The following is a 25943-nucleotide window of genomic DNA, read 5'->3' on the forward strand; positions in this document are numbered from 1 at the left end:
AGCATCTCTCATATATAGGACAGCGTCTTTAATATGCCCCAAAGTCAACAATATAGTATCCTTGTCTAAGGTATCAATTTCCTCAGACACGGTATCCGTCCATGCCGCTACAGCACTACACACCCAGGCCGACGCGATCGCCGGCCTCAGTAAGGTACCTGAATGTGTATAAATGGACTTCAGGGTAACCTCCTGTTTGCGATCCGCAGCATCTTTGAGGGTAGCCGTATCCTGTGATGGCAGGGCTACCTTCTTGGATAAGCGTGTTAAAGCTTTGTCCACCTTAGGGGAGGATTCACAGCGTAACCTGTCCGTTGGCGGGAAAGGATACGCCATAAGAATCCTTTTGGAAATCTGCAGTTTTTTATCTGGCGATTCCCAAGCCTTTTCACATAACTAATTTAGCTCGTGTGATGGGGGAAAGGTCACCACTTGCCTCTTTTCCCCATACATATGAACCCTCTTGTCAGGGACTGGGGTTTCCTCTGTGATGTGCAACACATCCTTAATTGCTATAATCATATAACGGATGGATTTAGCCAATTTTGGCTGTAACTTTGCATCATCGTACTCGACACTGGAGTCAGAATCCATGTCGGTATCTGTGTCAACAATTTGGGATAGTGGGCGCTTCTGAGACCCCGACGGCCTCTGCGACATAGGATCAGGCAAAGGGTTGGGACTCTGACTGTCCTGAGGCTTCAGATCTTTCTAACCTTTTATGCAAGGAATTAACATTATGATTTAAAACCTTCCACATATCCATCCAATCAGGTGTCGGCGGAGATACCACATTCACTTGCTCCCGCTCTGCTTCACATAGCCTTCCTCATCAGACATGTCGACATAAGCGTACCGACACACCACACACACAGGGAATGCCCTTTTTGAAGACAGTTCCCCCACAAGGCCCTTAGGAGAGACAGAGAGAGAGTATGCCAGCACACACCCCAGCGCTATAAACCCAGGAATAACACAGTAACTTAATGTTAACCCAGTAGCTGCTGTTTATATATTGTTTTTGCGCCTAATTATGTGCCCCCCTCTCTTTTTACCCTCTTCTACCGTGTATCTGTAGGACAGAGCCTGGGGAGCTTCCTCTCAGCGGAGCTGTGGAGAAAAAATGGCGCTGGTGAGTGCTGAGGAAGAAGCTCCGCCCCCTCGGCGGCGGGCTTCTGTCCCGCTTAAATATGCAATTTTTGGCGGGGGCTCATACATATATACAGTGCCCAACTGTATATATGTTTAACTTTTGCCAAAAGAGGTCCCAAATGCTGCCCAGGGCGCCTCCCCCTGCGCCCTTACAGTGACCGGAGTATGTGAGGTGTGTGGGAGCAATGGCTCACAGCTGCAGTGCTGTGCGTTACCTCAGTGAAGAACGGAGTCTTCTGCCGCCTTTGAAGTCTTCTTTGCTTCTCATACTCACCCGGCTTCTGTCTTCCGGCTCTGCGAGGGGGACGGCGGCGCGGCTCTGGGATCGGACGGCGAGGGTGAGATCCTGCGTACGATCCCTCTGGAGCTAATGGTGTCCAGTAGCCTAAGAAGCAGGACCTAGCTTCAGAGAGTAGGGCTGCTTCTCTCCCCTCAGTCCCACGATGCAGGGAGTCTGTTGCCAGCAGAGTACCCTGAAAATAAAAAACCTAACAAAATACTTTCTCTCAGCAAACTCAGGAGAGCTCACTGAAAAGCACACAGCTCGTCTGGGCACTGTATCAAACTGAGGTCTGGAGGAGGGGCATAGAGGGAGGAGCCAGTGCACACCAGAACCTAAATTCTTTCTTAAAGTGCCCATGTCTCCTGCGGAGCCCGTCTATCCCCATGGTCCTTACGGAGTTCCCAGCATCCACTAGGACGTTAGAGAAATTTTGCATATATAATTAATACACATGCAATCACAATAATGCCAACTCATCTTTTCCGCATTCAATGCATAATGAACTGCTTCCAAAGCCGAAATTTACATGGTTTCAAGATTACTCATTAGCTGCATCGGTGTTCCTTTGGGTGTTTCTACATCGATGTAAATTAATGTCCCTACACAAGTGTTGCTGAAGTGTACATAGCAATAATTCTATTTAGTCAACAGTGACTTGCAAAGTCTGTATTACTTTTTTGCTTATAAGAACTACACTTACCATATACGCACTTATGAAAAACCTTTGTAAAGTAATCAAAGAAATATCATACCTGATATTTGGAGATGTGTGAGGATGCCAGTGCTGCTGACTCGGTTGTATATTTGGAAGGTATTGTTGCTACAGAAACAAAAAAAGAGGAGATTTTGATTTATTGCACATAAATAACGAGATTTATGGTAAGAACTTACCGTTGTTAAATCTCTTTCTGCGAGGTACACTGGGCTCTACAAGGATTCACATTGGGATGTAGAGTAGGATCTTGATCCGAGGCACCAACAGGCTCAAAGCTTTTGACTGTTACCAAGATGCTCAGCGCCGCCTCCTCTATAACCCCGCCTCCATGCACAGGGAGCTCAGTTTTGTTAACCAGCCCAATGCAGTAACAGGTATCTGAGACGACAACCGCTCGTAGCCAAGTACACCACACACTCACCACAGGAGAGAGTGTCAGTGGCTATGCCAATACCAACCCAAAGAAGCTAAGTGTGTCAGGGTGTGCGCCTTGTGGAGCCCAGTGTACCTCGCAGAAAGAGATTTAACAACGGTAAGTTCTTACCATAAATCTCGTTTTCTGCTGCGGGGTACACTGGGCTCCTTAAGGATTCACATCGGGGATGTCCTAAAGCAGTTCCTTATGGGAGGGGATGCACTGTAGCGGGCACAAGAATCCGGCGTCCAAAGGAAGCATCCTGGGAAGCGGCGGTATCAAAGGCATAGAACCTTATAAACGTGTTCGTGAAGACCACGTTGCCGCCTTGCACAATTGTTCAAGGGTCGCACCACGGTGGGCCGCCTAAGAAGGTCCCACCGACCGAGTATAATGGGCTTCAATACTAGCAGGAACCGGACGACCAGCCTGTACATAAGCATGTGCAATCACCATTCTAATCCATCTGGCCAAAGTCTGCTTGGAAGCAGGCCAGCCACGTTTGTGAAAACCAAACAATACAAAAAGAGAATCAGATTTCCTAATGGAGGATGTTCTCTTCACATAGATACGGCGAGCCCATACCACATCCAAAGACCGCTCTTTGAAAGACAACTCAGGAGAATTAAAGGCCGGAACCACAATCTCCTGGTTAAGGTGGAAGGAAGACACCACCTTAGGCAAATAACCAGGCCGCGTTCTAAGAACCGCCCGGTCACGGTGAAAAATCAAATAGGGAGATATACAGGATAAGGCACCCAAGTCCGAGACCCTTCTAGCTGAAGCAATCGCCAGCAAGAATGGGACCTTAAGGGAAAGCCACTTAAGGTCAGCAGAGGCAAGAGGCTCAAATGGAGACTCTTGTAAGGCCTTCAAAACCACCGACAAGTCCCAAGGGGCTACATGTGGCACATAAGGAGGCTGAATCCGCAATACCCCCTGAGTGAATGTATGGACATCAGGTAGGGTACCAATTTTTCTCTGACCGACAAGGCAGAGATGTGAACCTTGAGGGAGGCCAGACGCAGGCCTAAGTCCAGGCCCTGTTGTAGAAAGGCAAATAGTTTGGCAGTACTAAACTTGAAAACGTTATGATTGTGAGACGCACACCAAGTAAAGTAAGCATTCCAGACCCTATGGTAGATCCGAGCAGAAGCCGGCTTATGGGCCTTCAACATAGTTTGAACGACCGCCTCAGAAAAACCCTCGGCCCTCAGGAAGGAAGCTTCAAGTACCATGCCGTCAAAGCCAGACGGGCCAAATCCTGGTAAACACAAGGGCCCTGAATGAGGAGGTCTGGTCATTGTGGAAGTAGAAGGGGACGATCCCACGAGAGACCCATTAGATCGGAGAACCAGTGCCGTCTGGGCCACGCTGGAGCGACCAGAAGCAGGTTTCCTTCTTCTTGCTTGAACTTACGTATTATTCTGGGCAGGAGTGACACCGGAGGGAACACATACGAGAGCTGAAAGTTCCATGGAATTGCCAGAGTGTCCACGAACGCAGCTTGAGGATCCCTTGTCCATGCTCCGAATACCGGAACCTTGTGATGGTGTCGAGATGCCATCAGATCCACATCTGGAAGGCCCCACGTGTCCACGAGAAGTTGAAACACCTCCAGATGGAGGCTCCACTCTCCTGCGTGTACGTCCTGACGACTGAGATAGTCCGCTTCCCAGTTCAGGATGCCCGGAATGAACACTGCGGGTATGGCCGGCAGATGGCGCTCCGCCCACTGAAGAATCCGTGATACTTCCCTCATTGCCATGCAACTTCGAATGTCGCCTTGATGATTTATGTACGCCACCGTGGTGGCGTTGTCTGACTGTACTTGAACAGGTCTGTTCTGTAGTAGATGATGGGCCATTGTCAACGCATTGAACACCGCCCGCAGTTCCAGAATATTGATCGGGAGCAGAGACTCCTCCTTGGTCCACCAACCTCTCAGACTGGCATCCGTCGTCAGAAGGACCCAGTTGGATATCCAGAAGGGACGGGCCCTGCTCATTGTTAGTCCTGGATCCACTGGATCATTCAGTGGGCCCTGCTCATTGTTAGTCCTGGATCCACTGGATCATTGTCCGGAGACAATGAGACCATGTAAGATCTGATCCGGTGAGGAAGGCCATCCCACAGGCACGGATAGAGAGGGGGCGATGGTGGCGGTCACCCCCCCTAGCAAACTCCGTCCGACAGACAGACAAACTGTCTGTGAAGTCACGCTCCCTCCTCCCTTCCTCGCTCAGCTGGCTGTCAGCTATTGTCAGTGGCGCCGAGCCGAGCTCCCAGACGCAGCATCTCACAGCAGGTGCCCTTCCTCCCCACTCACCCCTTTGGCCTGGACGACAGTAAATCAACATATTTTGTTGATTGAGACTGCTTTCTTCTCCCGGCATCTAAACAGTGCTGATAAGACGAGGTCAGGAAGTGGCTGTGTGCTGGGGGCGTGGCTACAGTTACATGACAGGCCTGTGGGCTAATAGAAACAGTATAGTGTTGGGAGGGTAGAACCTGTTCTGTGTACACAGTAAGAGGAAGCATAATGGAACTGTGCGTTCCATTTCTTTCTGTCCTGTGTTCCACTTTACTTTGCTGCACAGAGTGAGAGCACACTGCATTCCTGCACCCAGAGGGACTATCCTGCCAGTCAGCCACAGGGACCAGCGTGTTGAAGAGGGACCATCCTGCCAGTCAGCCACAGGGACCAGCCTGTTGCAGAGGGGCCATACAACCGGTAAGAGATCTTATTGTTAAATTCCCTAGGCAGGGTATTACAGGTTTAGTCTCCCATATGTACAATACAATAAAGGGTGTCTGTAATACTGTAGGTGCCCTTATACAGTAGCTTTTAAAACATACCTTGTATTTCATAATGTTAAAAATGACATATCACGTCCTATACTAAAACTATAGAGACGAGCGTAAAAGTACAGAAAGTGTGTATAAAAATACTATACAAAAAAACCTGTGTCTGCTAATTTGTCCTCTATTTGGTTAGTTTCTCATAAATAACACCGTACACATTCTATGAGGTATCAACTTGGAATTGTCTTCACCGTATAATTAACCACCTACAAGGTGGCCCCGCTGTAGTCTTACAAATGAGTATTAGTTACAAGTGTCTTCAAGTTCCTGTATATTATTGGTCCTATAAAATGCATCAAATAGTTTATATATCACTGGGAGAGATCCAGCGCTACTGCATATGTAGGTTGTTCATAAATAGGCCGCTTCGGATACAGCAGATGTCACATCTCACAGCATACTTCTCATTAGGCTCATTCAAATGTACCCAAAATGGATGGGATAAGCAAATATAGGGGGTCATTCCGACCTGATCGTAGCTGTGCTAAATTTAGCACAGCTACGATCATCCACACTGACATGCGGGGGGACGCCAAGCACAGGTTCTAGTCCGCCCCGCATGTCAGTCCCTGCCCCGTCGTAGAAGTACAAAAGCATCGCACAGCGCCAATGCTTTTGTACTTCAGGAGTAGCTCCCGGTCAGCGCAGCTTTTGTGTGCTGGCCGGGAGCTACTCGTCGCTGCCCGGGTCGCAGCGGCTGTGTGTGACGTCACACAGCCACTGCGGACCGCCCCCCCCCCCCCCCCCCACACACACGGTCCAGCCACACCTGCGTTGGACGGACCGCGCCTACAAAACGGTGGCCAAACGCCGCTGTGCCGCCTCCTCCCGGCCAGCGAACACCTCTGCCTGTCAATCAGGCAGAGTCGATCGCTAGGCAAAAACAGCAGTCGCCTGTCAGCCATGCGCCGGCGCACTGCGGCGCATGCGCACTTCTGACTTGATCGCTACGTTGCGATGAACGGCAGCATGCGATCAGGTCAGAATGACCCCCATAGTGAAGTACTGTTTAATAATTTTAAAATTTCACATGACATAAACATATAAACTCCACACAGATCACATGTATTTCCAGTCCCACCCCCCATAGCAAGACGACCCGCCAAATTGCTGGGTTGGGAAAGGCAGCCTCTAAGGTCCAATGCCGGATCCCACCCGGGAAGGACCCGTTTCCAATTCCCGGGTGGGATCCGGCATTGGAGATGTGTAAGGGGTGGGTGTAGTATGTTTTGCCGGCGGTCGGGTTACCGGCGCCGGGATCCCGACCGCCGGCATGCCGACAGCTGGGCGAGCGCAAATGAGCCCCTTGCGGGCTCGCTACGCTTGCCACGCTGCGGGCACGGTGGCGCACGTCCAGGGGAGTCGCGAACCCCCAAGAGGGAGAATAGTTGTCGGTATGCCGGGTGTCGGGATTCCGGCGCCGGTATACTGAACAGCCGGCACACTGAATACCACCCGTAAGGGGTAATAATATGCCACTTGTTACCATTTGTATCAATAAATGTTGGTAGTATCCCAAAGATCTCTGATTGATACAATTATTCTAAGTAATTATAGTTATTATCACATTTATACTATTTATCATCTTAATATAAGGTGCTTATATAGAGTCAGTCAATCATCAAGGTTTATAATACTGTATTTCATAACAATGTCAACATATCATAAACCTTGATTGACTGACTCTATTTCAGCACCTTATATTAAGATGAGAAATAGATGAGAATAATTACTCCAGACATTTGTTTTCATTTAATATATTTTCTTGCTATACCCTAATATTAGGGGATTACAACCTTTTATACTGTAGGTATCACAACTGTACATGACGTGTCATAAATTATGATGAACATAGCTTTGGATAGATGTAATATTGGGGAACTTTGATTTGATGTGTTGTAGAAGTGATTATTATACCAAACACCCACTAACAAATCCTTTGCCTGCTTGGCTGGCAATATATCCCTACCAGCTATTAGGGTGTCATTTATAATCAAGGGATCTCTTCCACTGATATATAGACTGTTTGATACACATTATAGGACCAATATTATACAGAAACTTGAAGACAGTGGTAACTACTACTTATTTGTGAGACTACAGCAGGGCCACCTTGTACAGTAGGTGGTTAATTGGGAAGCAGTCACTTTCCCGGCGATCAGGATACAGACAGCCAAGGAAATGCCAGCAGACGGAATCCCAAATGGGGCCCCTAATTCCTACTCGGGGGGTTGTCCACACCACCCCCCAAGGGGGAATTTAATAGTGTGGCGAGCAAAGCTCACCACCAGGCCTGGAACGTGGTGAGTGCAGCGAGCCCGCAAGGGGACACGCTGCTGTCGTCACTGGGACTCTGGCGTCGGTTTCCTGATCATCAGGATCCCATACTGAACCCGGTTAATATATAATTGTAAATACAATTCCAAGTTGATACCTCATAGAATGTGTACGTTGTTATTTATGAGAAACTAACCAAATAGAGGACAAATAAACACAGGTTTTTTGGTATAGTATTTTTATACACATTTTCTTTCTGTACCTTTACACGCATCTCTCTATAATTTTAATATTTCACTGACAAGGACGTGATATTTCATTTTTAATATTATTAAATAAAAGGAATGTTTTAAAACTTATAAGTGCACCTATTACAGACAGCTTTTGTTCTTTTGTGTTGTACATTACCTAAACCAGTGTCTAAGGTAGCACCCCATTTTGATACACATATGTTGTTAATAATTATGAATATTGGGGTACATACATGGTTATACTGTAAGGACTTATTGAAGTCCACTCTATCCATAAGAATAGCCTGCAATTATACCTGTGCGATAGGACTCTCTCACATTTCTGAGTCTCCTATATATATATATATATATATATATATATATATATATATATATATATACCATAGTTCCCAATGCTTACCCTGAAAGGGTTTAGACAAAAGGAGACCAGCACACCACCATATGAAAAAATATGATGGCTGTTCTGCTTGAATACTGCTGAAAGCCTCATGATGAGTACTAAAAACTTTTTTCAAAAGGCCTGATAATGCTACTGATTCATTAAATGTTTTTCATATTTTTTCATATGGTGGTGTGCTGGTCTCCTTTTGTCTAAACCCTTTCAGGGTAAGCATTGGGAACTATGGTATCAATAACAATTGACACGGCACCCTTCTAACATCCTTTAAGTGTGTGCGCTTCACCTCTGGACTTTATATATATATATATATATATATATATATATGCTTTGGACCAGTAGTATTTTGGATATCGGATTTTTATATATTTCGGAATACTTGCATACCATAATGACAGATCTTTGGGATGGGACACATCCGGGGGGGAAGGTGGGTATCCAAATAGCCCCACAAATATTGTGCTGGCAAAAACAGCTGGGTTTTAGTAATATTTTAAAAATCTTTCACTGTTTATTCCCCCGCACCTATCCTATTGTGATGTGCAAAAACCTCCCATTTTTATGTAAAAATACATAGGGTCCATGAAAAGCCACAGACCTATGTATTTTTGCTGGAAAAAAGCCCACTTATCAGGGATTTGGCTTCACCTTCCTGAGGCAGGTGAAACCAAACCCCTGATAAACGCTGGCATCAGGGCTCATTGGATAGCACCTGGTGATATAATTACTGGCAGTAAATTACTACAGGTAATTGAATACCCCCCCACAGACTAAAGGTGATTTTATACAATAGTTTGAGTCATTTTGTGCATGAAACAAAGTTTGTGTACATGCAGGAAATTCATTTGTTTCATATATACCTTATACACAGTCTGAAGATAATTTTATACAGTATTTTTTATAATTTTGTGTGTTACACAAAGTTTGTGCACATTGAACAATCACAAATGTGCCACTATCTTAGTTTTGCTCAAAAAATTCCTTATTTCGGAATATTCTGTATTTCACAATTCTGGATATGGGAGACTTGCCCTGTAGTGGTATTAGAATCTGCTGTTCTATTCTTGGGATGTCAATAAGAGACAATGGCTGTTAAATAGTACAGTGTCTGTTCACTACAGCAAGAGTCTAATGAATTGGTGTTCAGACACATTGGTCCATCTCTCTGTCCAGACACGTGTGTATTTTCAGACACGTTTGTTCGCCAAGACACGTGTGTATTTTCAGACACGTTTGTTCGCCAAGACACGTGTGTATTTTCAGACACGTTTGATCACGAAGACACGTCTGTATTTCCAGACACGTTTGTTCGCAAAGACACATCTGTATTTTCAGACAATTCCGTCCACCTTCCCGTATGTCCATTGTAGTAATCCACTTGTCCATTTTTTATTTTTTTTGTGCCATAAGATTACAAGCCAGGAAATGAAGCGCAGACAGCAAACTATGGATTTATTCACAGTAAAGAAGAGAAGAGTGGAAGATGAAGACTGCAGTAAGGTGGAAAAAACTAATGAAATGAGAAAAGATGAATATGCTGAAGATTGTGTGAATACGATGCAAGATTGTGGCAGTATGCTAAAAAAAATTATATTGGAAACTACATTGACTCTACTGCAAAGACCATGGAAGCCTTCACTTGGATACAAGCTACTATTTTCAATGCATAATAAGAAAGGGAAGGAGGAAAAAAGGTTTCTAAAGCAATCTCATTTGGACAGTTTTCCATGGTTGGTGTACTCCGATGCTAAAAAAGGAGTCTTCTGCAAATATTGTGCCCTATTTGTTACGGCAGCAATGGGGGGCTCCCACAATCAACGTTCCTCTTCAGAAGCTTGTAAAAAAGCCCCTGACTGTTTTTGCAAAGCTGCTAGGCAAAGATGGATACCTATGCACTCATGAGAAGCAACAATACCACAGGGATTCTGTGCAAGCACAGCAAAAGACTTTCTGAAGGCCATTTATGCACCAGAGAAGAATATTATGAACAGGATTAGTTCACAGCGACTACAGCAGGTCCAAGAGAACAGACAAAGATTAAAGCCTATAGTTGAATCCATTATGTTCCTTGCCAGACAAAATATTCCTCTGCGAGGAAATAGGGATGATGGAGAGCTGTTTAAAGAAGCAGACGTAGAGCCGCTGATAAATGAAGGAAATTTTAGAGAGTTGCTGCGGTTTAAAGTTAACAGTGGGGATACTGCTCTGGCAAATCATCTTGAGAACTCATGTTCAAATGCAACGTATATCAGTAAAACTACTCAAAACCAGCTGATTGACTGTTGTGCGGAAGAAATTAGGAGTGTCATTGTGGAGCGTGTGAAAGAGGCAAAATATTACTGTGTGATATTTGACGAAACTACAGATATTTTCCATAGTTCTCAGTTGAGTCTCTGCTTGAGTTATGTATACAAGAACCAAAGATACGAAGATTTCATTGCGTTTGAAAATGTTCATGAAGCTTGTTTCAAGGACTCATCACCATCTTTTGAGCCTAAAGTGAGTGGCAAAGTTTTGGGGCAGCTAGTGATCAGGCAAATTAAAAAGTTAAATTTAGATTTACTGAACTGTGGGGGTAATTCCAAGTTGATCGCAGCAGGACATTTTTTAGCAGTTGGGCAAAACCATGTGCACTGCAGGGGAGGCAGATATAACATGTGCAGAGAGAGTTAGATTTGGGTGGGTTATTTTGTTTCTGTTCAGGGTAAATACTGGCTGCTTTATTTTTACACTGCAAATTAGATTGCAGATTGAACACACCCCACCCAAATCTAACTCTCTCTGCACATGTTATATCTGCCTCCAACTGCAGTGCACATGGTTTTGCCCAGTTGCTAAAAAATTTCCTGCTGCGATCAACTTGGAATTACCCCCTGTGTTGGGATTGGTACCGATGGTTGTTCCCTGATGATCTCAGAGCAGTTAGGTGCTGTTGCAGAGATATGAAAGGAGGCTAAATATGCCACTAGATGCTCTTGCTTTAATCACACACTAAACTTGTCAATGTCCAAGACTTCAAAGGTTCAGGGTGTACGCAACTGTATCGGCATCATCAAGGAAGTTGTGTGTTTCTTTAATGCTTCAGCTAAGCGGAACCATGTTCTTATGAATGTTGTGGATGCACAATTAAAGGGTATGTGCGAAACACGTTGGGTGGAAAGAAGTGAATGCTTAATCCAGTTTCTTGCCCGATTAGAAATAATTGTTCAGGCACTTGAATACATATCTCAATGGACAGAACAAGCATCATCTGATAAAGCCCAGACCTTGTTAAGTGCCATACAAAATGTTGAGTTTGTAGTGGCATTGCACTGCCAGCTCTCAATATTTACAATGTGTCTACCACTTAGTAGGCTGTTCCAGAAGAAAACTGTAGATTTGACTGGCGCTGCTACCCTTGTCACTGATCTTCTGTCAGCATTGAATAAACAGCGTAGAAATTGCAGTGAAGAATTTTCAAATATATTTTCAAAAGCATCTCAGGTTTTGTCAAACTTAGATGTTTCAATAGAACTACCACGAATAACCAAAAAAAATCAAATGCATAGAGCAAATATTCAATTTTCAACACCAGAAGATTACTATAGGAGGAAAATCTATATTTCTTTGCTGGATTCCGTAATAGGTGATTTACAAACCAGGCTTTCTGCTGAAACACTGTCATCTTGTGAGCGGACTTGCTTGCTGCCAAGAAACATCTTGCATTTGAACACTGAGTCACTGACATTAAAAATAAGGGCATTTTGCAATACTCATGGAGATCTAATAAGTCCTAAACCTGGGCTGGAATGGACACTACTATCAGAGGTTCACCTCTGGAAAGAGAGGTGGGTACGGTCGGCTGACTGCATAACTCTTCCAGAGTCCGTGGAAGAAGCTCTGCAGGCCTGTGATGAAGATATTTTTTCATTAGTGAACTCCCTTCTGAAAATTCTTTTAACTTTGCCCATCAGCGTTGCATCAGCTGAAAGGAGCTTCTATTCTTTACGACGTTTAAAAACGTGGTTGAGAAACCAAATGGGTCAGGAGAGGTTAACTGGTTTAGCTCTTCTACATACTCATCGGGAAATTGCAGTAGACCTGGACAGAGTGATTGATCGCTTTGCAAACACTGGAAATTGAAGAATGGATTTTGTTTTGTAAAAAGTTACTTGTGATTATTTATTACTTGTTGTTGAATATTCTGTCGATTTCATTGTTTGTTGCTTTTATTGTTGTTATTTATAGCTATTTAGTGTTTTGCCTAAAATAAAGCAAATAAGCTTAAAATATATTTATTTGTGTGATGGAGGAATTGGGACTGGATAGGGGAGGAGTAAAGACTGAAGAGGGGAGGAGTTGGGACTGGATAGGGAAGGGGTCAAAATTAAACCGTAAACCGCCCCCCCCCTAAAAGAAAATTCTAGATCCGACCCTGCCGTCCCACTTGGTCAGAATTAACTTCTGCAGAGGACGAGAGTGGAATTGAGCATACTCCACCATGTCGAAAACAGACACCATGAGTACCAGCACTTGCATTGCCGAATGTATCGACACTTGTGGACGAGATAGGAAGCATCGAGTCCTGTCCTGAAGCTTCAGGACTTTCTCCTGAGACAGGAACAACCGTTGGTTGTGAGTGTCCAATAACGCTCCCAGATGTAACATGCTCCGAGCAGGAACCAGGGAGGATTTCTTCCAGTTGATCAGCCACCCGTGGGCTTTCATGCACTGGACCGTCACATCGAGTTGACACAGGAAAAGTTCTGGGGAATTTGCTAGGATCAACAAATCGTCCAAGTACGGTAGGATCCTGACCCCTTGACGGCGGAGTGTAGCCGTCATGACCGCCATAACTTTGGTGAAAACTCGGGGAGCCGTTGTCAAATCAAAGGGTAATGCCCGAAATTGGTAATGAAGGTTGCCAACCGCAAACCTCAGGTACTGCTTATGAGATACCGCAATAGGAATATGTAGGTAGGCATCCTGTATGTCCAGGGAGACCATATAGTCCCCAGGCTCCAAGGCCAGAACAATAGAGCGTAGTGTTTCCATACGAAACTTGGAGACCCGTACATGCTTGTTCAAGGACTTCAGATTGAGAATCGGCTGCGACGACCTGTTCGGTTTCGGGACTAGGAACAGCGGTGAATAGTACTCTTTGCCTCTCGCCAGAAGCACCTGTACTACCACTCCTGTGGTCAGAAGTGAATGTACCACCGAGTGCAAAGTGTTTGCTTTTGCCAGATCCAGAGGCACATCTGTCAGGCAAAATCGATGAGGGGGACAATTCTTGAAGGGTATGGCATAACCTCGAGCGACGACTTCCCTCATCCAGGTATCTGAAGTGGTCTTCAACCATTCCTGAGCAAAACCTAGAAGTCGGCCCCCCAGCCTGGGATGTCCCAGAGGGAGGCTCGCCCCGTCATGCGGCAGGCTTGTCAGTTTTGGAAGCTGGCTGATGGGCGGCCCAGGCACACTTCGGTCTGGGCTTGGCAGGTCTGGAAGCACGAGCTTGCTTTGGGTACGCCTGACCTTTTGCTTTATACTGGAGGGCAAAAGGGCAGAGGGAAAGTACTTTTAGACTTCTGTGTGGAAGGAGCCGTACTAGGTAGGCAAGCTGTTTTAGCAGTAGCCAGATCAGCCACAATCTTATCTGTCAGGCAAAATCGATGAGGGGGACGATTCTTGAAGGATATGGCGTAACCTCGAGCGACTACTTCAAAGAGAATGTTTCCCTTGAAAGGAAGCACCTCCAGGGTTTTCTTGGAATCCATATCCACCGACCAGGATCTCAACCAAAGGATACGTCTGGCCAAGACGGATGTAGTAGCAGCCTTGGCCGTGTGCACGCCGGCATCGGAGACCGCCTCCTTAAGGTACAGAGAAGCCGTGGTAATATACGAGAGACATTGTCGAGCATGCTCAGATGCGTTGGAAGGCAGTTTCGCCTCAAGCTCCTGAGCCCACGCCTCAACAGCTTCAGCAGCCCAAGTCGTTGCCATTGTTGGCCTATGCACAGCCCCCGTTAGGGTATAAATCAACTTTTAAACAGCCCTCCACACGTCGGTTCCTTCAGAGAGGTGACGGTAGTTACTGGCAGAGCAGAGGAAACAACCATATGCGCCACATGAGAATCTACAGGCGGAGGGGTTTCCCAATTTTTACATATCTCCGCAGAGAGAGGATAGCTATCCAACAGTCTCTTATTCCGTGTGAATTTTGTCCCCGGATTTTCCCAGGATTCCTGACGAATGTCAACCCGATGTTCAGAATGAGGTAAAACTTGTTTAACCACCTTCTTACGTTTAAACCTATCCGGTTTCTTGGAGACAGTCTCAGGATCATCAGACACCTGAAGAATGAGCCTGAATGCCTCAATCAAATTCGGGACATCCACCAATGACTTCCCTTCCCCATCAGAAACATCTGTGTCAGTGTCTGTGGGATCAGTATATGCACTGCCCTCGTCAGAGGACGTGTCTGGAACAGCAGTGGATTGGGAGGAGGTAATGGCCGGTTTAGAAGACGACTTAGGTGGTCATTCAAAGTTGATCGCTAGCTGCATTTGTTCGCAGGCTAAAAAACTGCAGTTGTGCGTATGCAGCGCAATGCGCACGCGCAACGTACGCGCACAACGAACGATGCAGCTTTGCACAGGGTCTAGTGATGCATTTCAGTCACACTGGTTGCCGCAGATTGATTGACATGAAGTGGGCATTTCTGGGTGGCAACTGACCGTTTTCAGGGAGTGTTCGGAAAAACGCAGGCGTGCCAGGGAAAATGCAGGCGTGGCTGGGTGAATGCTGGGTGGGTGTGTGACGTCAAATCCGGAACTGAATAGTCTGAAGTGATCGCAAGCGCTGAGTAGGTTTTGAGCTACTCTGAAACGACACAAATTTTTTTTGAAAGCCCTCTGCGATAAAAACGTTTGCACTTCTGCTTAGCTAAAATACACTCCCCAGTGGGCGGCGGCATAGCGTTTGCACGGCTGCTAAAAACTGCTAGCGAGCGATCAACTCAGAATGACCCCCTTAGTCTTAGGCGGGCGAGAGTGACTCTTAGATCAGTTCAAATGCTGATCCGCCCATGGCGGGTTAACATCAGGTACCATAAACTGTTGCAGTGGCACAGGTGGTCTCACAGGGAGCGTCAATTTAGTTAGAAGCGTGTTTAACAATGTGGAAAATGTAGCCCAAGGTGGGTCTTGTGATGCCCCAGGTGCTACCGACCCACTGGGGGGTAAGGAACCCCCTGAACCTGAACTCTCAGCTGCCATATTATCCGCTGTTACGTCCGCGGCCTCATTACCACGCAGTGTGGGAGAAGCCCCAGCGTCGTTGCCACGTGTAGCAGACATAACTATGTGCACAATAATGGGCAACCTGGTACAAAGTGTAGCAGCACTATACGTATCAAGAACTCTCAGTAAAGTGTGCCTATGATAGCACAGACGGGGAGTTCAAGAGATATAGACTATATGGTGACTATAAATCACAAGTAAAAATACACCGTAAGTACATCTTCTGATACAATCCTATATTAACAGAAAGAAAACCTGAAACACTTGGCCCCCTCAGGTATAGCAATATAGGAATAGCCCACTGAGTGAAATACCCTGTAATAAAACAACCACGCAGCAGCTACATGCACACACACAGATATAGTCACAAGCGTACCATGCAGAAATTATGTACCATAAAACTGCAGTGGACTAGCAATACAAAGTAATACTCAGTATGGCTATATGTGTTAACAATAGATATATCAAAGCACAGTAAACACTGGATGAATATCACAGGGTGTTTGTACCACACAACCCTGAATGTATGCACTCTTTCTTAACACTGTCCCAGTGACAGGAAGTATACTTAAGTGTCCTGTAAGAAGCACAGCGTTGGCAATCAGGCGGTTCTACAGAGGAGGATTTGCCCCAGCAGTCCTAGAAACAGCTCAGCTCAATCTATGATGGCCGCTGGTCAGGAGTGAGGAAGAGATATGTAGCTCCAGGGCGGGAACATTGCTGAAATGGCGCCCTGGGGCTGGGGGGGAGGGGCCTCAGGTCCGACCTGCTCCCCCTGCTGGCATCCCCACCGGGTACTGTGGTCGGTGAAAACTGGGTTAATATGAAGAAAAATAGGATTTTAATACCTAACGGTAAATACTTTTCTCTTAGTCCGTATAGGATGCTGGGGTCACCATAGAACCATGGGGCATAGACCGGATCCGCAGGAGACATGGGCACCCCAAGACTTTCAAAGGGTGTGAACTGGCTCCTCCCTCCATGCCCCTCCTCCAGACCCCAGCTATAGGAACTGTCCCCAGGGAGACGGACATTTCGAGGAAAGGACTTATTGTTAAACTAAGGTGAGATTCATACCAGCTCACACCACACGCATGCCGCACCATGTGGCATTCAACAGAACACAAGCCAACGGCATGAACAATTTCAGCAACAGGCTGATCATAAACATAATACAAGATGTGTGTAACCACAACTACTAACTGCAGATACAGTACGCACTGGGACGGGCGCCCAGCATCCTCTGCGGACTAAGAGAAAAGGATATACCGGTAGGTATTAAAATCCTATTTTCTCATACGGCCTAGAGGATGCTAGGGTCACCATAGAACCATGGGGTTACACCAAACCTCTAGAACGGGCGGGAGAGTGCGGATGACTCTGCAGCACCGATTGACCAAACTTGAGGTCATCATCAGCCAGGGTATCAAATCTGTAAAACTTTGCATAAGTGTTTGAACCCGACCAAGTAGCTGCCCGGCATAGTTGCAATGCCGAGATCCCCCGGGCAGCCGCCCAGGACGAGCCCACCTTTCTAGTAGAATGGGCCTTCACCGATTTCGGCAACAGCAATCCAGTCGTGGAATGAGCATGCTGAATCGTATTACAGATCCAGCGTGCAATGGTCTGCATGGAAGCAGGACACCCAATCTTGTTGGGAGCATACAGGACAAACAGAGCCTCTGTTTTCCTAACCTGAGCCGTTCTGGCGACATAAATCTTCAAAGCTCTGACCTCATCCAGAGACTTTGACTCAGCGAAGGCGTCAGTAGCCACAGGCACCACAATAGGTTGGTTCATGTGGAAAGAGGAAACCACCTTCGGTAGAAATTGCCGACGTGTCCTCAATTCAGATCTATCTTCATGGAAGATCAAATAAGCGCTCTTGTGAGACAAGGCCGCTAACTCAGACACCCGCCTTGCAGATGCCAAGGCCAATAATAGGATGACCACTTTCCAAGTGAGGAACTTCAACTCCACCTTCTGTAAAGGTTCAAACCAATGTGATTGAAGGAACTGCAACACCACATTAAGATCCCATGGTGCCACTGGAGGCACAAATGGAGGTTGGATGTGCAACACGCCTTTCACGAAAGTCTGAACTTCTGGAAGGGAGGCCAATTGTTTCTGAAAGAGAACCTATAAGGCTGAAATCTGTACCTTAATTGAGCCCAATTTTAGGCCCGCATCCACACCTGCCTGTAGAAAATGGAGAAAACGTCCTAGCTGAAACTCTTCCGTAGGGGCCTTCTTGGATTCACACCAAGAAACATATTTTCTCCAAATACGGTGGTAATGTTTAGACGTTACCCCTTTTCTAGCCTGAATAAGTGTGGGAATGACTTCACTGGGAATACCCTTACGGGCTAGGATTTTGCGCTCAACCGCCATGCCGTCAAACGTAGCCACGGTGATACACGCATGGCCCCTGCTGTAACAGTTCCTCCCCAGAGGAAGAGGCCAGGGATCTCCTATGAGTAATTCCTGGAGATCTGGATACCAAGCCCTCCTTTGCCAGTCTGGGACAATGAGGATCGCCCGAATCTTTGTTCTTCTTATGATCTTTAGAACTTTTGGAATGAGAGGAAGTGGAGGGAATACATACACCGACTGAAACACCCTCGGTGTCACCAGTGCATACACTGCAATTGCTTGAGGGTCCCTTGACCTGGAACAATATCTCTGAAGCTTCTTGTTGAGACGAGATGCCATCGTGTCTACTTGAGGAACTTCCCAACGACTTGTCACCTCTGCGAAGACTTCTTGGTGGAGGCCCCACTCTCCTGGATGGAGATCGTGTCTGCTGAGGAAGTCTGCTTCCCAGTTGTCCACTCCTGGAATGAAGATCGCTGACAGAGCGCTTGTATGCTTTTCCGCCCAGCGGAAAATCCTTGTGGCTTCTGCCATCGCCGCTCTGCTTTTCCTTCCGCCCTGACGATTTATGTACGCTACTGCTGTTACATTGTCCGAATGGATCAGTACGGGCAGATCTCGAAGATGTTCCGCTTGCAGAAGGCCGTTGTAAATGGCCCTTAACTCCAGAACGTTTATGTGGAGACAAGATTCCTGACTTGACCATCTTCCTTGGAAATTTTCTCCCAGCGTGACTGCCCCCCAGCCTCGGAGGCTTGCATCTGTGGTTACTAGGATCCAGTCCTGGATCCTGAACCTGCACCCCTCTAGGAGGGGGCAGCCACCACAGGAGTGAGACCCTGGTCTTGGAAGACAGGATTATTCTCCGGTGCATGTGTAGGTGGGACCCGGACCACTTGTCCAACAGGTCCCACTGGAACACTCTGGCATGGAACCTGCCAAACTGAATGGCCTTGTAGGCCATAACCATCTTCCCCAGCAACCGAATGCATTGATGGATTGACACTCTTGCTGGTTTCAGAATTTGTTTGACCAGACTCTGAAGTTCCAGAGCCTTTTCCACTGGAAGAAAGACTCTCTGTAGTTCTGTGTCCAATAACATTCCCAAAAACGACAACCGCGTCGTCGGAATCAACTGTGATTTTGGCAAGTTTAGGAGCCAACCATGTTGCTGAAGAACTGTCAGGGAGAGTGCAACATTTTGTGCCAACTGGTCTCTGGAAATCGTCCAAGTATGGGATAATCGTGACTCCTTGTTTGCGAAGGAGAACCATCATCTCTTTGGGACCACAAACAGGCTCGAATAAAAGCCTTCTCCCTGTTGTGACTGGGGAACCCTGACGATGACCTGATTTTGACACAACTTTTGTATTGCGTCGCAAACTACCTCCCTGTCCGGCAGAGAAGCTGGTAAGGACGATTTGAAAAAACGGTGAGGGGGAACTTCTTGAAACTCCAGTTTGTACCCTTGGGATACTTTTTGTAAAACCCATGGGTCCAGGTCCGAACGAACCCAGAACTGATTGAAGAGTTTGAGACGTGCCCCCACCGATGCGGACTCCCGCAGAGGAGCCCCAGCGTCACGCGCTGGATTTGGCAGAAGTCGGGGAGGACTTCTGTTCCTGGAACCCACCACGGCTGGTAATCTTTTACCCTTTCTCCTTCCTCTAGTTGCAAGGAAGGAAGCCCTTTTCTGTATTTATTGGGCCGAAAGGACTGCATTTGATAGTGGTATGTTTTCTTTTGTTGTGAAGGAACGTAAGGCAAAAAGGAGGACTTACCCGCGGTAGCCGTAGATACCAAATCTGCGAGGCCGTCACCAAAAAAGACACCACCTTTATATGGTAGAGACTCCATATTCTTCTTGGAGTGAGCATCCGCATTCCATTGATGAATCCACAATGCTCGCCTAGCTGAGACCGCCATGGCATTGGCCTTTGATCCCAAAAGGCCAATATCTCTTGCAGCTTCCTTTAGGTAAGCTGCAGCGTCCTTGATATAACACAGCGTCCAGAGGATGCTATCCATATCTAGGGCATCTATATCAGATGACAAGTTATCTGCCCACCTTTCGATAGCACTACTCACCCACGCAGATGCAATGACCGGTCTGAGTAGCGTACCTGTGGTCGCATAAATGGATTTTAACGTACTTTCCTGTTTATGATCCGCAGGGTCCTTAAGGGCTGCCGTGTCAGGTGACGGGAGAGCCACCTTTTTTGACAAACGCAATTGGGCCTTGTCTACAATGGGGGCCGATTCCCACTTTTCCCTATCCACAGAGGGAAACGGATAAGCCACCGGAATCCTTTTGGGAATTTGAAACTTTCTGTCAGGGCTTTCCCAGACTTTTTCAAATAGGGTGTTCAGTTCATGAGAGGGAGGAAACGTTATCTCAGGTTTCTTTTCCTTATACATACAGACCCTTTTATCAGGGATAGCAGGGTCCTCAGTGATATGTAATACCTCTTTAACTGCCACAATCATGTACTGAATGCTCTTTGCCAATTTTGGATCTAATCTGGAATCGCTACAGTCGACACTGGAATCAGAGTTCGTGTCTGTATCAGTGTCTGCCAACTGGGCCAACTTACGTTTTTGTGACCCTGAGGGGACCTGAACTTGCAACAACATATCTTATACAGATTTCTTCCATGCCTGGGTTTGAGACTCAGACTTATCCAACCTCTTACTAATAAGAGCCACATTAGCATTCAAGGCATTCAACACATTTAGCCAAATCAGGCGTCGGCGGTGCCGACAGGGTCACCCCCACAGCCGTTTGTGTCCCTAATACAGCCTCCTCCTGGGAAGAGCCTTCGGCCTCAGACATGTCGACACACGTGCACCAATCACCCCCAGACCCACCGGGCATATAGGGGACAGACCCACAGTAAAGTCTTTCAGAGAGACACAGAGGGGATTCGCCAGCTCACAACCCAGCGCCAAATCAACGGGTCTGAAACCACTAAGAAATTGCCTCAGACCTGTAGCGCTTTAACTATCACGTATATTGCACCAATTTATACTGTGCCCCCCCCCCCCCCCCCATTTTGCACCCGATACTTGTCAGTGTGAGGAGGACCAGCGTCTCTGCAGCCTGCGGAGAGGAAATGGCGCAGTGAGGAGGAAGCTCTGCCCCCTTAATGGCACGCTTCTGTCCCGCTTTTTTAATAATTATACTGGCGGGGGTTAGGACAGTGCCTTGGCACTAGTGTCCCCTCTTGCCAGTGGTAGATTGAGGATTTTTTTTTACCAGTGTCCACGACAGCGCGCGTAAAGTGCGGGCACAGAAGCCTCCTTCTTGTCTGCGGCCCCACGATCTGGGAGGTTGGCGTGTGTGTGACTGACCTTTTAGAAGAAACCGGAGCCTCCGCTGCAGTGACAGGGCAACCAGGGTGCGGGAGTATACAGCGCCACTGGGGGTGACGGAGCTGCACGCAGGGAAGTCTATGAGACTTTGACTGCTGCAGCCCTGGTAGTATTCTGTACAAGAATCTTCTTTAAAATGAAGCTCTGAAAAGGCTGCCTGAGGCAGCCCCCTGTTAAGTGCCTGCTTACTGCATGGCACCAACTTACAAACTGAGCTCCTTGTGCATGGAGGTGGGGTTATAGAGGAGGCGGCGCTGAGCATCTTGGGAACAGTCAAAAGCTTTGAGCCTGTTGGTGCCTCAGATCAAGATCCTACTCTACACCCCAATGTTAATCTTTGTGGAGCCCAGTGTACCCCGCAGCAGAAATATATTGACTAAATAACTACACACATTTATCCAGTTGTAAAACTGTAAGGGTACAAGGTGCCGTTTCCTGGGGTAAATGGCAGCACGCAGCAGCTGAGGAATCACACAAGTCCAGTTTGTGGTGCAACTGGCCACAGCCAGTTTTATTAAACAGAAAATAAAACAAACACCAAAAGAAAATACCTTGCCTGTCCGGCACTAACTAAACACAAGACGTTCCTAACTATCACTAAACAAAAACACAGAGTTCTCCAGTAAACACTGTATAGCTCACTTGTATAAGGAAGCTCCTCTCACAGAGATTCTGCAGTCTCTCCCCAGGCAATCTGCACCCACTAATCAGGCTAGCAGGCCTAAAAGGCTCTTGCACAGCTGAAAGCCCCGATTAGCCCTCTGTGAGGCCAAAGACCCGAACTGGGCCCAATGTCTGGAACTTGCCCTCTCTCTCTTTCAGGGCCCTTATCCAGCTTTTCCAATAAACTGAAAAGGTTCTGACAAAACAAAACATTTTCCTAGAAGTTTTCATTTTTCTAATACATGTAAGACAAGAACCTGGGACAAACATACCTGCCCTCAAACACTATTTGTCACACGCCAGAGGCGGCATTCGCCGCGCTTACCCCTGCATGCCTGGTGGTCTGTATTGTGGTCTCCGCCTTCGGTGGGCCACGGGCTCCGGCGTCTGGCTGGCGCGGCTCCCGGCGGTTCTCCGGGGCAGGGGCGCCGCCATGACACCCGGCATCACGTGGGCGGGGAGCAGGTGACATCATCAGACTGTTCCGCCAATCTAGCGGAGGCGGGAGATTCAAAGTCAGACGCCGGACAGAGCCTCGGCGCCTGAGTATCGTCTTTTCCCCTGAAGTGGATGCCAGTGCTCTTGTTCCCGGCGAGTCTCTCTGAAGTTGTACTCCAGTGTCTCCGGCATTTCCAGGTGCCAGTTCGCTGCATAGTTTCCAGCGTTCCCAGCGGCTGGTGTGTCCCTCTGCGGTCCAGTCACCAATGCTCCTTGGAGTCAGTGTGGGCTGCGGGCTTAACCACCGCTCTCAAGTTCTTCGAATCATCAGCGTCTTAATCACCGCTCTCAAGTTCTTCAAATCATCAGCGTCTTAATAACCGCTCTCAAGTTCTTCGAATCATCAGCATCTTAATCAACGCTCTCAAGTTCTTCAAATCATCAGCGTCTTAATCACTGCTCTCAAGTTTTACAAATCAGCATCTTTAACCACTGCTCTCAAGTTCTAGAAATCATCAGTGTCTTTAATCACCGCTCACAAGTTCTTCAAATCATCTGTGTCTTTAACTACCGCTCACAAGCTCTACAAATCATCAGTGTCTTTATTCACCGCTCACAAGTTCTTCAAATCATCAGTGTCTTTAACCACCGCTCACAAGCTCTACAAATCATCAGTGTTATTAAACACCGTTCTCAAGTTCTTCAATCACCTGTGTCTTTAAACACCGTTCTCAAGTTCTTCAAATCATCGGTGTCTTTAATACATCGCTCACAAGTTCTTCAGTTACCAGTATCTTTAACATTGCTCACAAGTTCTTCAATAGGCCTGGACATTCCCCCATAAGTTTCCTTTCTGTGACATTGTGTTGCTCTCTTCCTGCAATAAAGCTCTTCAATATTTCACCAAGCCTTACTGTCAGAGTCCTGTATGAGGAAAACCTATATCAGGCCACCCCTGTTCCGACCCAATTGTGATTCCTCTTCCCAACCATCGGAGTCCTGTATGAGGAAAACCTATATCAGGCCACCCCTGTTCCGACCCAATTGTGGTTCCTCTTCCCAACCATCGGAAGAATCCCCGAGTTCACAACACCCCCAACCTAGGTCAGTGACACTATTCCAGTGTTCTTTTCACACCAATATAAGCAAAAAGTTTATACTTGACTAAATTTGTTCATCATTATACTTGCTAAAATTATAATTTTTAAGAAACAATAACTTATTTGGTGGTGATGGGATCGCGGGAGGGGGAGGTGTCTCATCTTGCGTTACTCAGTAGCAGGGCTGGAGCCGGAGTCTATGTGACAAGCAGGGCACTCCTGAATGCTGTGGCCCCTCTCTTGTGCAACCCCGCTGCTACATACCTTAGCAGCAGGTGAGTGTGCATTAGCTGCTCCACAGACAACAAGCAGGGACCTTGGAATTGACATTATCACAATGCCATTTACAGTACCACTGTCACCGCAGCAGTAGAAGACAGCTTCATAGGTAAGAAGCTACTGACTGCTTCTTCTCCAGGTCAACAGACCCCCCCCCCCCCCCCCCTTTTTGAGCTCTCCAGGGTGACATTAAACAACACTGGATGCCTGACAATATGTCAGTGTTGTTGGCACCATCTTATCATTTGTGCCCTAGACACACTTAGTGGTAGCATCAGCCCGGATGATCCTAATTAACATAAAGGCTTGGTACACATCTGTAGATATACAGAATGCGGTATATCCAGGGATGTAACAGTTAGTTTGACTGCTAATAATGATCATGCTATGCAATTTATGTCAGGAAACAAAAGTATGTAAAAATGAAAGCATGGACCCTAGCACAACTGCAGTGATTTATAGGTGGCTACTGAAAAATGATTCTAATGTGGCAGTCGACTGAGTTGCCCAATGGCTGCAGCTCTAATTTGCCATGGTGCACACAAAGGTGCACCATTGAATGGACATCAGCTGCAACATCATACTCTAGGGTTGCTCAGAATGTTCAACAGTATTTGAGTGATGGTGTCAGTGGAATTGCATCTTTCAAGGCAGTCCCTGACACCGGCAAGCCCCTGACATGACCACTGTCTTGAGCCAACCCCCTCCCCACCACTATTGGAACTGCACAAATCTTCATGCAGTTCTGGCAGTGACCATCGGGACTTATGGGCATTAGTAAATCATCAGAAGCTTGCGCCCAATGCTTTACTTATGTCCATCTCTGAATCAGATCCAATATCGCTCACCAACTGGAAGATGCATGATAGGAGGGTAATGTCCTTACATTACACATTTATGTAAAAAAAACAACTTGTTGGCCTATAACCTACAAATAGCAGACCAGAACGCTCTGATGGAAATTAGATACACTGGACCAAATAGTAGATCTTAAACAGTACGAGGCGTTAAAGAGCTGCAATCAAGTCCATAACTCCATAATTTATCAGAACTAGCACATGAAAAGCCAACTTGCCCAAGAAACCAGTCCCCATTCTAAATCTGAGATTTCAAAAAAAGAAAATACATTTTTTACAAATGTTTTATGTATTTTTATTCTGCATTTATTTTAAAATTTCCTCAAATGTAATTGTTTTGTCACCTTCTTAGGGGTGAATTCAATCAGCGATGGTAATTTATAGTATGGTAACTGATGGGATATCCAATTATCACCGAAGCAAAGTGAGCCAGCCAGTAGCAGTTATTGTGATTTTTTTTATACACATCTGAACAGACGTGGAAAAAAATCCCCACAACTAGGGGGTAAACGGGCGTAAAATTTACACCACAACTAGGGGTTAAATGCGATTGTTAATGCACAAATACGTGAATTTTGAATGGATTTTAGGTGTTCGCACGTCAAGTTAACCAGTGTTAAAAAGAGGCAACGGCAACGTCTGAAACTGGTAATGACAGTCCCGTACAGCGAATCTCAGGTACGCCTGATGAGGACGATATATGGGGACATGAAGGTATGCATCCTTTATGTCGAGTGACACCATAAAATCCCCCCCTTCCAGACTGGAGATCACAGCCCGCTGCGATTCCATCTTGAATTTGAACTTTTTCAAGTACAGGTTTAGGGATTTTAGATTTAAAATGGGTCTGACCGAACCATCCGGCTTCGGGACTACGAACAGGGTCGAATAGTACCCTTTCCACTGTTGGACTAGGGGAACCTTGACAATCACTTGCTGTTGCCACAGCTTTTGAATTGCAGCTAACACTACTTCCCTCTCTGGGGAAGAAGCTGGCAAGGCCGACTTGAAAAATCGGCGAGGGGGCACCTCTTCGAATTCCAGTTTGTAGCCTTGGGATACAATATCCATCGCCCAAGGATCCACGTCTGACAAAACCCAGACCTGGCTGAAGTCTCGAAGACGTGCCCCCACCGGTGCGGACTTCCCCAGTGGAGCCCCAGCGTCATGCGGTGGATTTAGTAGAAGCCGGGGAGGACTTCTGCTCCTGGGTACTAGCTGGAG

At 46.7% G+C, this 25943-nt stretch overlaps 1 protein-coding gene across 2 annotated transcripts in view; it reads right to left on the bottom strand.

The window, feature by feature from the left end:
- The window catches only part of EPB41L4B (erythrocyte membrane protein band 4.1 like 4B), a 574953-nt gene that overhangs the window by 18103 nt on the left and 530907 nt on the right, over positions 1-25943 (bottom strand). For both annotated transcript variants that reach the window (XM_063922726.1, XM_063922725.1), the window contains one exon: positions 2188-2255. In XM_063922726.1, coding sequence (XP_063778796.1) covers positions 2188-2255 — 68 coding nt within the window. The remainder of the gene's footprint in view (positions 1-2187; positions 2256-25943) is intronic.

The sequence above is a fragment of the Pseudophryne corroboree genome, chromosome 5, assembly GCF_028390025.1.
Source record: "Pseudophryne corroboree isolate aPseCor3 chromosome 5, aPseCor3.hap2, whole genome shotgun sequence".
NCBI lineage: Eukaryota > Metazoa > Chordata > Amphibia > Anura > Myobatrachidae > Pseudophryne > Pseudophryne corroboree.